The 14,004-nt window shown below is 42.3% G+C and overlaps 1 protein-coding gene across 1 annotated transcript in view; it reads right to left on the bottom strand.

Moving 5' to 3' along the window:
• Positions 1 to 13,217, bottom strand: part of LOC122810813 (tyrosine-protein phosphatase non-receptor type substrate 1-like) — a 373,236-nt gene extending 360,019 nt beyond the window's left edge. Inside the window, exon 1 of the mRNA XM_044082373.1 lies at positions 13,202 to 13,217. Coding sequence (XP_043938308.1) covers positions 13,202 to 13,217 — 16 coding nt within the window. The remainder of the gene's footprint in view (positions 1 to 13,201) is intronic.
• Between the last annotated feature and the right edge of the window lie 787 nt (positions 13,218 to 14,004).

Below are 14,004 nucleotides of genomic sequence, written 5' to 3'. Positions count from 1 at the left end.
GGTCGGTGTGTTCTGTAGTGCATGCACGACACATATTGGGAAACAATGTAATCCAATTGCTGCCATGCTTTTGGCTTTGGAGGGAGCTGTTCAGCCATTCTACATGTGATATCTACTGGTATGATGTCAGGGACTATCGTCTGTGGGAGGTGGATATGTATACATGGGCCTGTCTGACAGGATGTCGGCAATGTCAGTAAGGTACAGTTGTCCCTGACTCAGCACATATATGCGTGTACATTACTATTTATTACATAGCTGAAAGACATGTCATGATTTTCAGTCTGGACTCCTTCTCAGCTACTCTTTACAAAACACCAACAAACCTGAGCACTAATCCCGGTTATACGCTTTTACACACTTAACACCCTACTGATCCTTTGTGATCAGGCTACAGAGTATGTCATCATAATACAATGGCATGTCCAGGGGTCGGTTTCATGTGTACTCTCCAGTCCAGCTAGTGAATATTGTGATTATGACACAATGTCACATCTGCCTCATGTACACAGATAACCTTCTCCTCCTCACATCACACTCACATATATCTGGGAGATGTAACAATACTGACATACAGGACGCTGAGCTCTCTCAACCCATGACTGACATAGTCTATCAGGTGGTGAGGGTGACCACACACACCACATATCAGTCTCACATACACCGATAGTGACAGCAAACAAGCCACATTATCACACATACACGTATTCGGAGGCTCTACATACACTCTGCCTAAGCAGCAGAGACCTCCAAAGCAGACACACATACAACTGCTACCCCATTACAATGCCCACATGTCACACAGTTCACAATGTCAGTGTGCCACACAGTCACTGCCCTTTGGGCTAAACAACTCACCTGATACACTTGTTATAGGTGACACTTAATGTCAAACACACTGTCGTCCAACTCACCAGGCCAAACAAGGGAATAGTCACTTTGAGCGGTCTCTCAGGTGCCAGGATCCGCCACATAACACATGCACTCAGGTCACTCCAAAGCAAGTCCAGGACTGGCTCCATCATTGTCCATGCTGGTGCGTACAACCTCAGACGTTCCTCCCTGGACCACATGACATGAAACATAGAGGAACTCTGTGATCATGTAGCCCAGCCCGGTATTACCCTGACCTTGTCTATCATCTTACATTCACCAAGTATGATGTCACAGTATACCAACACACTGATCACGTTTAACAGTTGGCTAACATATTGGTGTTATTCAAAGGGGATACAGTGTCTGTCACCCTGGGGTGAATTGCTCGACATGCCATGTAGCTTCCCTCTGGACAGCTTGCACCTGTCACCCTTGCACTTTTGAATACTGGCTAGGGCACTTCCTGCCACCATACTGCCTTATTTAAGTGGGGCAATCATACGCTTTACAACAACTGGAGGAAGCTACTACATGATAGAGCACAATCCCAGACAGGGAAGGCATCTGTGATCTGTACTAGCAGACAGCTACAATCACTCGGGTAATTATGTCAGGCACGCTTCTAACGGACAATTGCACCAGACACATCGGACACTCACAAGGCCTTCTTCAGTTAATTCAGGTACCTGGCTGGACACTCTCTGATATGCTGTGTAATACTGCATACTGACTAAATATACCCTGAACCCACTGACATTGCCATCATCCTGGCAAACAGGTTCGGTGCAGATGTGTTCCCCTCATCCCCCCTAAGGTGGTACTGTCCATACCAACAGAGTGTAACCTCCCAGACATCACAAGTAAACAGGTGAGTGCTGCCCTACCTACAGCGGACAACACAGCATCAATGGGACCAGACGGTGTCCCGGCCTGTGTCGTACACAGCCTTCATGACAGAGATAACACTCACATTACATCACTGTTCGACATAAGAGTTACTGCAGGATATGTACCCACGGAATGGCATACAGCAATAGTGGTCCTGCTCCACTGAATACTGCCACAACAGACCACAGACAATATTGGCCTAAAAGGCTAATTAGCCTGTTCTGCAAAGCTATTGGGTGTGTTGTAATGGGACTCATGCACATAGACATGGGAAACCTACAGACACTGGGTCCTGCACATTATAGCATTGTTGTGGGCAGATCTTGCCTGTTGGACCTGTTCATATTCTTTCAACAGTTACCAGGTCCATCAGTGTTGGGATGGTTGTCCACACAGCCTGCCTGGACCAGGCACAACCCTTCCACACAATACCCCACTCGGCCATTATGCATAGGCTCACCAACATCAATATCGACACATATCTGACATGATGGATTGCTACCTGGATCAGGGATAGCACCCACATGCTCAGTGTTGCAGGTGCCATGTCTGACTATACACCAATTACACATGGCATCCCACAAAGCTCAGTCCTGGGACCTCTCTTGTTCAGTATATATTTGTGTGATGTACAGGCTATCACAAGAGGGATATGGCTGCCCATGTTTGCAGATGACTGCAAACTGGGTGCCATAATCAGCTCTCCTGCTGGCACATGCATAGTCATACAGGGTCTCACAGAGATAGGTTGACTGGTGCCTGAGCCATGGCCCACGGCTACATGCCATTAGTTGCATAGTCATCCCCTTTGAGGATGACAAGATGCCCACATATTACCACATAGGTTGTAATCCATTACATACAGTAGTGGTTGTTCCGGGTTTGGGGACACGACCTGTTCGTACTCTCGCCTTTGACAATCCTATTGCCATAGTGATTAGACAGTACATCTACGTAGCCCACCATATCCCACATGGTTTCACATGTTGATCACGTGTGGTTATTGTGCCCCTATACTCTTCATGACCATGCTTGGTTACTATGCCACATTTGGGATGTACCTTACCTGACACCTGCAGCAACTGTAATGGCTACAAATGTTACTCATCGAGCAGATGTAGGGACTCACACAGATGCCCTGCACAGTTCTGATACAGTAACTCCAGCTCTACTCAGTCACTTACCACCTACATGGATGTGTTGTGTGCCTGTAGTTGCAGGCAATAGCTGACCCAGACTTACTGGACATGCTCCACCTCAGGATATCCAACTCCCTTGGAGCTACACACTCCAGGGACATATACCTCAGCACTGATGTTAAAAGGACATGCTGGGGGACAGATTATTATCAGAAAGCCTCCACTCACTCCAGAGTGTAGTCCTGGTTTTGCATAGGCAGAGCCATCCACTGACCACCTACAGGTGACATCTGGACAAGTGGATGGGTGATCACATGTTTACCCATGGGATATCTTCTGGGTCCCTGCTAGACAGAGGCACAATGCACTGAACATGAATGGGCTATCTTGTGTGACCTACTATTCACAGGCACAGTGTTCTGATTTGACTGGGTTGCAGAAGCCAAACACACTCTGGCTATGCTTGTACATGCCCTAGGGCAGATAGCCTAGCATCAACCTCTGAACCTGTGATAATTTTCATGATGCACAATATTTATTGCTGATACTGTTTGCACATTTATATCATCTTTGCTTTCACACTTTATATGAACTGCTTAGGTATCTGCAGAACATATTTGCTTATGGCAGGGTTCCACTATATTATATACATGTCTGTTGTCATATAAGTGTGTGCATAGGGCAGATTGCTGGGTAGTGAGAGGTTCCTGGGTTAACACATGCAACTGCCTGCTATGTGTGGCCCAGTGCTGTACTCCAACATGGCCTAAGTGTGTGAGCATGCCCAGTTCATACTGTCAGTGTTCTGTTGCCTGAAATTTGTCTCATGTATTCAAGTGTGTGAGCATGCCCAGTGTGACCTTTCAGTATATTGCTGTCTGAGGTCCACTACATTTGTTGATGTATGTCTACATGTCCAATATTAACATTTGTACTGTGTGTGTTGAAAGTCAGGATCTATTCTTACTGCAGGACTCACCTTTGTGTCATAACTCGACGGGGATTATGCTGTGCCTGCAGGGTTTCCATTAAATACTTTGCATAGACTTATCAACATTTCTTCATACACGTTAACCACTGCAATACTATCATTGTTTAATGGTTCAGTACTATGACTATAGTGCACAGTATCCTGGGTTCGAGCCCCATCGCTGCTTATATTTTCATACTGAGCAGACCAGACTGCTTAGGGGCCAGTAGAGCAAATATGAGCATGTTGGCTTTTGTTCAGCTATGCCCTACTTAGACCCAGCTTGTCCAACATTACTCAATATTGACCATCATTGCTGGACATTGGCCAATATTACTCTACATTGACCACATTTGTAGTAGTTGGTGTGTGCAATTTTGTTTACATATACTTCATTATGGTAAATGCTGTTTAGCACTGCTTTATATTGCTTAACACATGGCAATCATGCCTCAGGTGTAGATGCAGGGCTGCCTATGTAGGATGCATGTACTACACTCCCTATACATGTTTGAAAGCAGATAGTGTCAATGTAGGCATCCCTTTTACTATATGTGCGGGTCAGAGAGAGGTATCATTTCCAGAGTTCCTACTGAGCCAGTGTATGTGCTATGCGTTGCCTCTTTGCCAAGGCCAAAGAATACTGGGCATGCCTCCTTCTGCCTACTGGGGCAGGCTCAGGTTGTTCCTCCTCCGAGTCACGCTCTGCCTGTGATGGCCTTGGCAATGGTGGGGGGCTGTTTGGCCCAGGCCTATGCTGGTCCTGCTGCAGCTGTTTTCGCAGGATCATATTATGTAGCATAGCACATACCATGACAATTTGGATACATGTAGTTGGTGAGTACTGCAAGGCTCCACCAGATGTGTCCAGGCACTGTAACCATGATTTGAGCAGCCCAAACACATGCTTGATTACATTTTGTGTTTGTGCGTGTGCCTCATTATGGCGTTCCTGTTCAGATGTGTGTGCGTTTCTGATGGGTGTCATCAGCCACGGCTCCTGTGCATAGCCAGCATCCCCCACTAGGTGACCATTTGGGATGTCCCCATTGGCAAATGTCTGGTACAGCTGTGTCAGATGCCAGATATGGGAATCATGGTAGCTTCCAGGGCAGCCAGCACACACATTCAGTATTATGCCCTGGGCATCAAACACAACCTGGCAGTTGATGGAGAGGAAGCCCTTGCAGTTGAAGTAGACCCTACCCCACTCACCGGCTGGTGCTTTGATGGGTATGTGCGTGCAGTCTATTGCGCCCACTACCTCAGGGTATTCCGCTATTTGCTGGAAGAGACGCATATTGCTGGCCAATACCTCACGAGAATTGGGGAAATATACATGATCACCGACATGTGCTGATATGACATCCAGGAACTGGTGCAGTACCCTGGATGCTGATGCCTGTGATATCCCCATCATATCACCAGTTGGTCTCTGGAAGCTACCTGTTGCTAATATTCTTAGGCCAACACATACCTTAGTTTCCACTGGGATGGGTTCCCCTCTGTTGGTTCTGTGTGTGAGGCGTGGCCTGCACAGCTCAACAATTTGCTGCAAGAGGTCTCTGTCCACTCTATAGCACTCCACTATCTCCAGCTCATGTAGCCCCTGGTAGGTAACCCTGGGCCTGTACACTCTTCTCCGTCTCCTCACTGTGGGTTGTCCAGCAGCATTTGCATTATCACCACCCTCAGCATGTTGCATATGTTGCCTTATAACAGCAATGGCAGCCCCTAACATTTTTTGTCTCAGTGAAGCTTTTTCAGTTTTCACTTCTATTAGCTTACTGCAGTGTTGCAGTGTCTCTTGAGAGAAACATAATGGACTGTTGTTTGCAGAGTTTTAAGTGCTGAGCTGGGCTGGGCTAGTGTTTTGCCTGGGTAATTGCCTGATTCTGATTGTTTTCACCTGCTAGCTCTGCTAGTACTCCCTGGTAACTTCCACTATTTGGTGTGCTTCCTTTTTCCTTTCTGTTTCCTCAGGGGGGGAGCACCACGCACACAAACGCACACATACGCACAGCAGCTAACACACGCGCACACATGCTTATATGGACTAAAACTTGATTATTCTTGTTAAAACGCGTGCACACCAGCGCAAACATGCTTACAACTGTTTACACAGCCTTACATATGCTTACTCATGCCTACACGCGCGCACACACGCTTACACGCACACACACTGTCTTACTCGGGTTTACTGGCGCGCACACGTGCACATGCATGCTCAGCAAGAAACTTTGGTGTTATCCACGGCATACACCTTCGATTTCTTGACTTTACCTGGCCTACCTGTTGACACACCTCTTTCACTATTATATAAATGTAAGCTGACACATGACACTCTGCTCCAATGAGCTTCACTCCTTTCATATATACTCCCCTCATGATGTCACCTATCTTCAACTCTGTTACTCCCCTTATCCTGCTCCTACACTCCACTGACTGTGCTTATTTGCTATGTAAACTTGCGATTCACTATCTTAACTCTCATTTGCATAGGATTGCCTACTAATGCTTAGTTACATCTCTTAGACTGAGCTTCCCCCATTAGCAACCTCTACTCAGTGGCCATGTTGTCTTCAGCCTGCCATTTCCCTTGCATTGTAAATTATTTTTAGCTATAAAATCCACATCTGTGGATCTTAATTATTAATTTTCTGCTTTTTAGGGAGCAGCGCGTTTGCGCGGAACTGCACTATGGTTAAACCCCAGAGATAGGGATAAAAAAAAAAGTTATTTTATTTTTAATTTGCATCCCTCCCCATTGCCAATGGCTATATTTTTGGCCATTGGCATGCTTCCTCCTGTAAATGCATGCTTTATTTCCAACTGACACGGTTCCGTTTTGCTATTTGCAGAACCATACTCAATTATCAACTGAGTACGTTTTTGCAAGTAACACTACTCCTACTCGGACAGGTTCGGGTTTCCTGGATCACAAATTTACCTCATTTGCATAGCTTTCACCTGCAATTGAGGTAATTTGCATATCCCAGCTCTGTCCATGTAGGACTAGTTTAGAGAGCTCAGTTGCATGCCATTACCGGCTGTTTTTAGATCGCTCAGCGGACATGTTGGCTGCATGGAGTCTTATTCTACTCTAAGACTCCATGCAAGCCTTCATGAATCCGGCCCAATGAATGAAAAACATGCAGTATAGCAAATAATAATGTACAGCAATAATATATTTTACAAAAATGCATAGGAAGGTTGTATTGTCTGAAAAAATAGAAGAGTCAACGCTTCATTATACTTGAGTTAGGCTCCAGTAAATATAGCTACATATATAGAAAATGGATAGGGAAGATGTGAAGGGGCTAACATTTATTATGGTGGGGTTTGAGCTAGGGAAAGGAAAAGAAGGGTTTTTGTAAACATAAAACATTTCTGTACAATCTTAACACCTTCCCTTGTACCTGAAATTCATCTCCATTCTAATTTCACCTTCTCTTCCTCTACTTCCTTTACCTATCTACACTATACTATCTACATTTGTCTATCTATACTCTCTACATTCTTACCAGTGTATATAACTCTTGCAGTATACTGTTAATGCATTTATTTGTAAGCTTCATTATTTATGTTTTCTATTGATGTCCTTATGTATTTTATCATTTTTGATATGCATTCAAGAATGATGTATTTAATTTGTTGTTTAACTGCAGAGCTTCTCTCTCAGGCCTCCACTAAAAACGGGCTTTTAATTCTGGATTACTCCTGGTTAAATGAAAATGCATGCATTATGTTTTGCTTTAAGAACACCGTCTTTCATATGCACACACCCTATGTACAGTAGCAAACAAATTACTATGGCCATTACTAGTATAAGTATCAGGATAGGAAGGAGTGGAAATGATAGCAGGAATATAAAACATTACTGGTAGAACAGCTGAGGTGGGAACGTGTAAGAAGCTGATACTTTACTGTGACTGTTACGCTGAAAAGGTGTGAAAGACAAAAATTAATGAATACATTACTAGGTAATTGCTGGTACTACTATGAAATTAGAGTGGAAGAGTTTAAGTGACAGCAAACTGAAATAAATTATTGTTATTACCAGTACAACGTTCAGAGTGGAAAAAGTTAAATGACAGCAGCACAATAAACTATGTTATGGTAATCATTACTTCATTTACTATATCAATAATTAACAAAAACAGCAATGTTATAGACACATTAATCTTTAAAAGGCCTATTATCTGGGGGGACTTTTAATTTTGCTGGTATTTGTTTTTTTTTCTGCCAGAGCACAGCTTCTTCCTTAAAATTACCATATGACCTGTGCAGATGTCATTTTAAGGACACGTTTTGGCACAAAACTTTCAGTATATTCACAAGCATGTTGTTGTGTCTTTCAGCTTCCCGGTTTGGGGTCACCACAGCGGAACTCCGGTCTGCTAATGATTGGTAGTTGATTTTGCGTGCCGAGTTACCAGCCCTGATGCACAACCTTCAATGAAGGTATGCCCATTCACACATGTCTCTACGCAGAAGACGCTCTAGCTGAAAATCGAACCAGACAGCGTCTTACTGTGAGGTGACAACGCTACCGTAGCACCACCACCATGGTATCAGAGCTGAAAATCTAAGTCTTGGTGAAGCAATGCTCCCACAAATAGTGTTAACTGAGTGATTGCTTATTGTAAACAATGGCAGCCAGAAGTTATATGCCAGCCTAGGGATACATCAGAGATGATTTGGGGAGAAGTTTCCAAATATAACAGCCAATTAGAAAGGAAGGACAGCCCTTTTCCCACCTCCCCAAATGCCAGTGTATATACTACAAATATGCATGAACTTGACACACCTCTAAATTTACCTCTATAAAACAAATAACAGCTATGATTATACTAATCTTTTACCTTTGTTGACAAGGTAAGTGGAAATGTAAAAAACTTAAGCCCTTGATCCAGGCAAAAAAATCACAAGTTAAATTACACATTCACTGCAATATATGAAGACAAAAATATGTGCAAACATCAAGCAGACTTAAGAGAGTTTAAGCTCCAATAACAACAAATACTGGAGACAGAATGGAGAAAAGGAGTAATTCTCAATCTACTTAGCTGATAGGTTTTAAACATTCTTTACGATGTACTTTGAATTAAATGTTGGGGGAAGAAATACTAGTAACTATCAAAAGCCCAGAATTTCTCCCTCCAGGCTTTGCCTGCCTACGTGAGGACAGATCGCAAAAAAGGTGGTGGGGTAGCTCTAATCTACCCTAGCACCTTCAATATGATCCCCTACAACTCACACATACCCAACTTCACTACAGCAAAAATCTTAATATCCTTCCTAAACATAAATGAGAATAAAAAACTATGTATCATTGCCCTGTATATTCCCCTGGTAATAATATCCCCACACTAGAGGACATCCTAGCCTGGAGTTCCAATAACATAACTACAGAAACAATAACCCTGGGTGATGTTAATATAAATTGGCTTGATTTCTCACAACATCACCCCCCCACCCCAACCAACATCAACTTATACAAATACAGCCAGCTAATTGCTGACATTACCAGACCAAACAAAAACAGCCATGGTACAATCTTAGATTGGATCATGGTCTCTGACCCCAATAAAATTGCCACTGCATGAACCCTCACAAATAGCATCAGTGACCACTTGCCAGCATTTGTAATATGCAAACCTACAACAGAAATTCACAAACATCTATACAAATATACTAGAGACTTATCACAGTTCTTTCCTACAACCTTTAACAACATCCTACAATGCATAAACTGGGAACCCCTAAAAACACTCCCTCTAGACAACGTAGTACAACATTTCATTTCCTCATTCCTTAGTATTCTGAATAGCCTAGGACCCCTCCAGCTAAAAAGCATAAAATCCTTTCATGCCTCATGGCTCACTAGAGCTACCAAACTGAACATAGTCACCACTGACAAAGCCTGGAAACTTTGGCAAAAGCACAAAAAAACCCTCAGACCTCATAACCTACAGACACCTCTGCAACCAAGTAAAGCACCAAATCATTAGGGATAAAAAAGGACACTATCATACTTTACAAAACCAACACAAGCTTAACCCTAAACATTTGTGGAGTTCAATCAACAGATGTTTACACCCAGGATCAGAAACTAACCCTTGTCCAGACCCAGACAAAAACCCTGTAGAACTCTTCACACTTCTCAACACTTATTTTATTGTCATTATAGCTAATTTCACTGCTACCTTCCCTCCAACTTTACCTAACCAACCTGACCCGCCTGCCACTAATACCTCCCCTGCCCATTCTCTCAACTTCTCTCTAGCTCCTGTTTCCACATAGTAATGAAAATGCTTCTGAAACTAAAACATTGCACAAATGCCCCTGACAGCCTGCCCCCAGAATTCCTACAAAAGCCTGCAGATTCCATTGCATACCCCATCAACATACTTCTTAATAGGTCCATACAAGAGTCCATTTGGAAAAAAGCATTCATTCTCCCACTTCACAAAGGCAGAAACAACATAGATGTTTCCAACTTTTGGCCCATTGCCATCCTTTCTCCTATCACAAAAATCATCGAGAAGTGGATCCACAGTCAACTCCTTAGCTACCTACTTGACAACAAATACTATCTCCAACCCAGCATGGTTTTAGACCAGGGCACAGTACCACAACAGCTTTTACCTCCTTCTGTGACACCATCAATCGGGCCTGTGACACCAGAAAACTTGTCTCCTCTCTATTTCTTGATCTGTCCAAAACCTTTGATACTATCTCTCATCCAGTCATTCTTAGAAAACTATCCAACATAGGTATCTCTCCCTCTACTTTACACTGGTTTACCAACTACCTATCAGACAGGCAACAAGCTTTAAAATGACTAAACTCCTTCTCTCCTTTCCTTTGCACCTCCACAGGTGTTCCCTAAGGGTCCACCTTAGGTCCACCACTCTTCAACATTTTCATTAATGACTTCCATTCTACTCTCATCCAATATGCAGATGACTCTACTATCACCTGTACTTCCAACTCCCCACACAAACTCCAACAACTTACCCAAGCCGACCTCAGAACCACCAAAACACGTATGGCTAACAACCATTTAGCATTAAATCCTAAAAAAACTAAACTTGTGTTATTTACTCTTAAGAAATCCTGCTCCATAAGCAAAGACACTTTCACTATCCTCTCCCATGACAACTGCTCTATAGAGGTTGTCACACATACCAAACTTCTAGGTGTTACCATAGACGAACACTTAATTTTCAACATGCACATTCACAACAACAGCAAAAAAGCAAACCAGAAATTGGGCATGCTATATCAACACAAAACTTTCCTCAATTACTCTTCCAAACTAGCCCTTGCCTCCTCTTTCCTGCTCCCAACTGTTCTCTACGGTGCTCCTCTTTTCACCAATATTCAGACCAGTCTTAAATCCAAACTACACTCATTTGTTACCAATAGTAAGCCCTTATCTCACCACTACACCTCTCTTAGACTACTGATCTGGCTAGAATTACCTCACCACCTCACATATATTCAACTAACTACTGCCCGTAAACTAATACATAACCCATTCAGTTGCCCAGCCCATTCTAACCTATTTACTCTCTACCACCCTAATAAGCCCCTCCACTCAGAAAACCAAATACTCTTACAGGTAGATAAACCCAACTGCTGAACAATAGCTCCACTTCTTTTTCACTGCTAAACTATGGAAATCTCTCCCACCCTCTCTTAGATCTACTAGCAATAAACCTATCTTTAAAAAATCCTTGAAACATCATCTCACCTCCCACTGGCAATGCCCCTGTGCAAACACTTCACAACCCATAACCTGACTTCTGTCTCTTCCCTTCCTCTTCTTCCATATGTCCCTCCTTCTTCCCGCTTCCACCTCCAGTACCTTTACCTCCTGAATAAATATACCCTTTCTATGCCCTCTACAAATGTATAGCTGCATTGATATTTTGACCCCACTACGCTGCCTATCTCAGTGCCAACCACTATACAAGACTGTCAGTCTAATCTGGTATAACTGTTGTATGGATTCTAATCAAATTGAATATTCTGCACTGTTGCCCGAGGTTTGGCAGTTTAATCTGTCATATTTGCGCCTTGTATTTTTATCACATTGAATGTATTGTATGCTTTTGTTCTTTAGTAGTTTGAACTGATATATCTGTTATCTTGTCTTCTATCACATTGCAAACATTCAATACTGATAGTTTAATGGTTGAAAACATTGTAGGCAAATATTGGCCAATTTTGGCCATGAATGAGGATATTAATAGTGCCATTGGTAGTAGACCACAGTTTATAAGGAAAAGGAATATGAATTTGAAGGCCATATTTGAAAGGGATCGTATTGTTAGTAGATCCAACACTCAATCATTACGGGGTACATTAAAGTGTAAGGTGTGCAAACAGTGTCCCTATATAGCCAACAGTAAGGGGCTTTATCTGAAATCTAGAGGGACACATGTTGGAACGCTAGGTTATTACAATTGTAATACAAAGGGGGTAGTCTATCTTGGGTTTTGCCAGCATTGTTTTTGTTTTTATATCGGCAAAATGGAAAGAACTTTGAACAAAAGGATATACGAACATCTTTATGATGTGAGTAGGAAAAAGGAGTCAAATGCATTTTACAAACACTCACTAGTTTGCAAATTTATGAATTTAAAATTTTTGGTGCTTGAGCAAGTGAGAAGTAACCCAAGAGGTGGAGATTGGGAAGCGTCTCTTGAATACAGGGAACTGCTTTGGCAGTTAAAACTTAATGCCTCCAAACCCCCGGGGCTTAACGATACCATTAGCCTGAACAGTATACTTAAGTTGAGAAGGGCAAAATTGTGAATGGTTGGCATGGCTTATTAAATTCACATAATAGGTCAGGACCACCATAGATATCTCAGTTTTTTATTTTAGTCAGTTGTTTAGTAGGACAGTTACAAGAATTTACATAATATATTTTTTACGTTAGTTTTGTAGTGTCTGTACTTAGTAAAATGACTGCACTAGTATGTTGAAATACACAATATTTTAGGACAGTACAGAACGATGATACAACTTTTTAAATTAATTTATGTAGGTTTGTTTTACTTTAATGATGTTAAAAGTTGGTGTAATTAAGACAAACAACTTTTTACGTCAAGAACATGTTTTTATTGGTTAATTAATTAATTAATATCAATTAGTTTTGTTTAGAAAGTTGTATATAAAGCAAGTTAAAAATTTTAGTAGCCATCTTGATAAAGCCCGGGAGGACCTGGGTGAAAGCGCTTGATTTTATGTTTTTTTACAGACGAGTCTGTGGATTTTATTGTTGGATTAAAAGGATTTTTTCACACAATACCTTGGTCTTTGGCCATGACTTTTCCTTGTTTACCTGGTCGGGTAATTGCACTTGTATTTATTTTGTGGCTTGTATTTCTCAAAGTTCATGGCTGAGAGATCAGGTAGTGTGGATTTCTGTGACACGCCTGCTATTTTGGTTGACAACCAGCAGTTATCGGATGATGCCCCAGTAACCAGAGGGGAATTCAAGCAGGTTATGTGCCTGCTATCGCAATTAAGCGGTCTTCTCACCAACGAACGGAGTGAGGAAACGAGTAGGATTCCAGCCAATCAGGAGCAACTACAGAGAGACAATGATGTATCCGGATCTCGTAGCATTACACCAACACTGAGAACAACGGATGTTCGTCGACAGGTTAGCGTTGAAGGACCACAGCACCCAAGTAAAAAGCAGGGGTCTAATACTGGAACTATTCTGAATACCAACAGAGACTTTAATTTTAATAGATGGACAGCCAACAACTTTTCATTCAGACAAGGTACTGGCAATTTTACTAACTCAAGTAATGACTGTGTTGAGCAATTGCTTAGAGAATTAAACAACAAGTTATACGCCTATAAAATGGCGCAAATGGAAATTGATTATCTCACAGAGTGTATTCGAGTCAAAAGGGTTCCTAAAGGGTTGCGTTTAAACAGATTTCCAAATAACGCCCCGCCCGGCTCGGATTTATTTAACGATCTTTCAGCATTGTTTAACAAAGCAGGACTGGATATGCTTGACCTAATGGTCAAAGACTATGAGAGCAAAACCTCCGATTTGTTAGCGGAAGTTAATGCTCTTAATAATACAATTGTAAA

Source organism: Protopterus annectens, chromosome 9.part0 (assembly GCF_019279795.1).
Source record: "Protopterus annectens isolate FY-2018-M chromosome 9.part0, PAN1.0, whole genome shotgun sequence".
Taxonomy (NCBI): Eukaryota; Metazoa; Chordata; order Ceratodontiformes; family Protopteridae; genus Protopterus; species Protopterus annectens.
The sequence above is the reverse complement of the archived record's forward strand: the minus strand, read 5'-3'. Positions and strand labels throughout refer to the sequence as shown.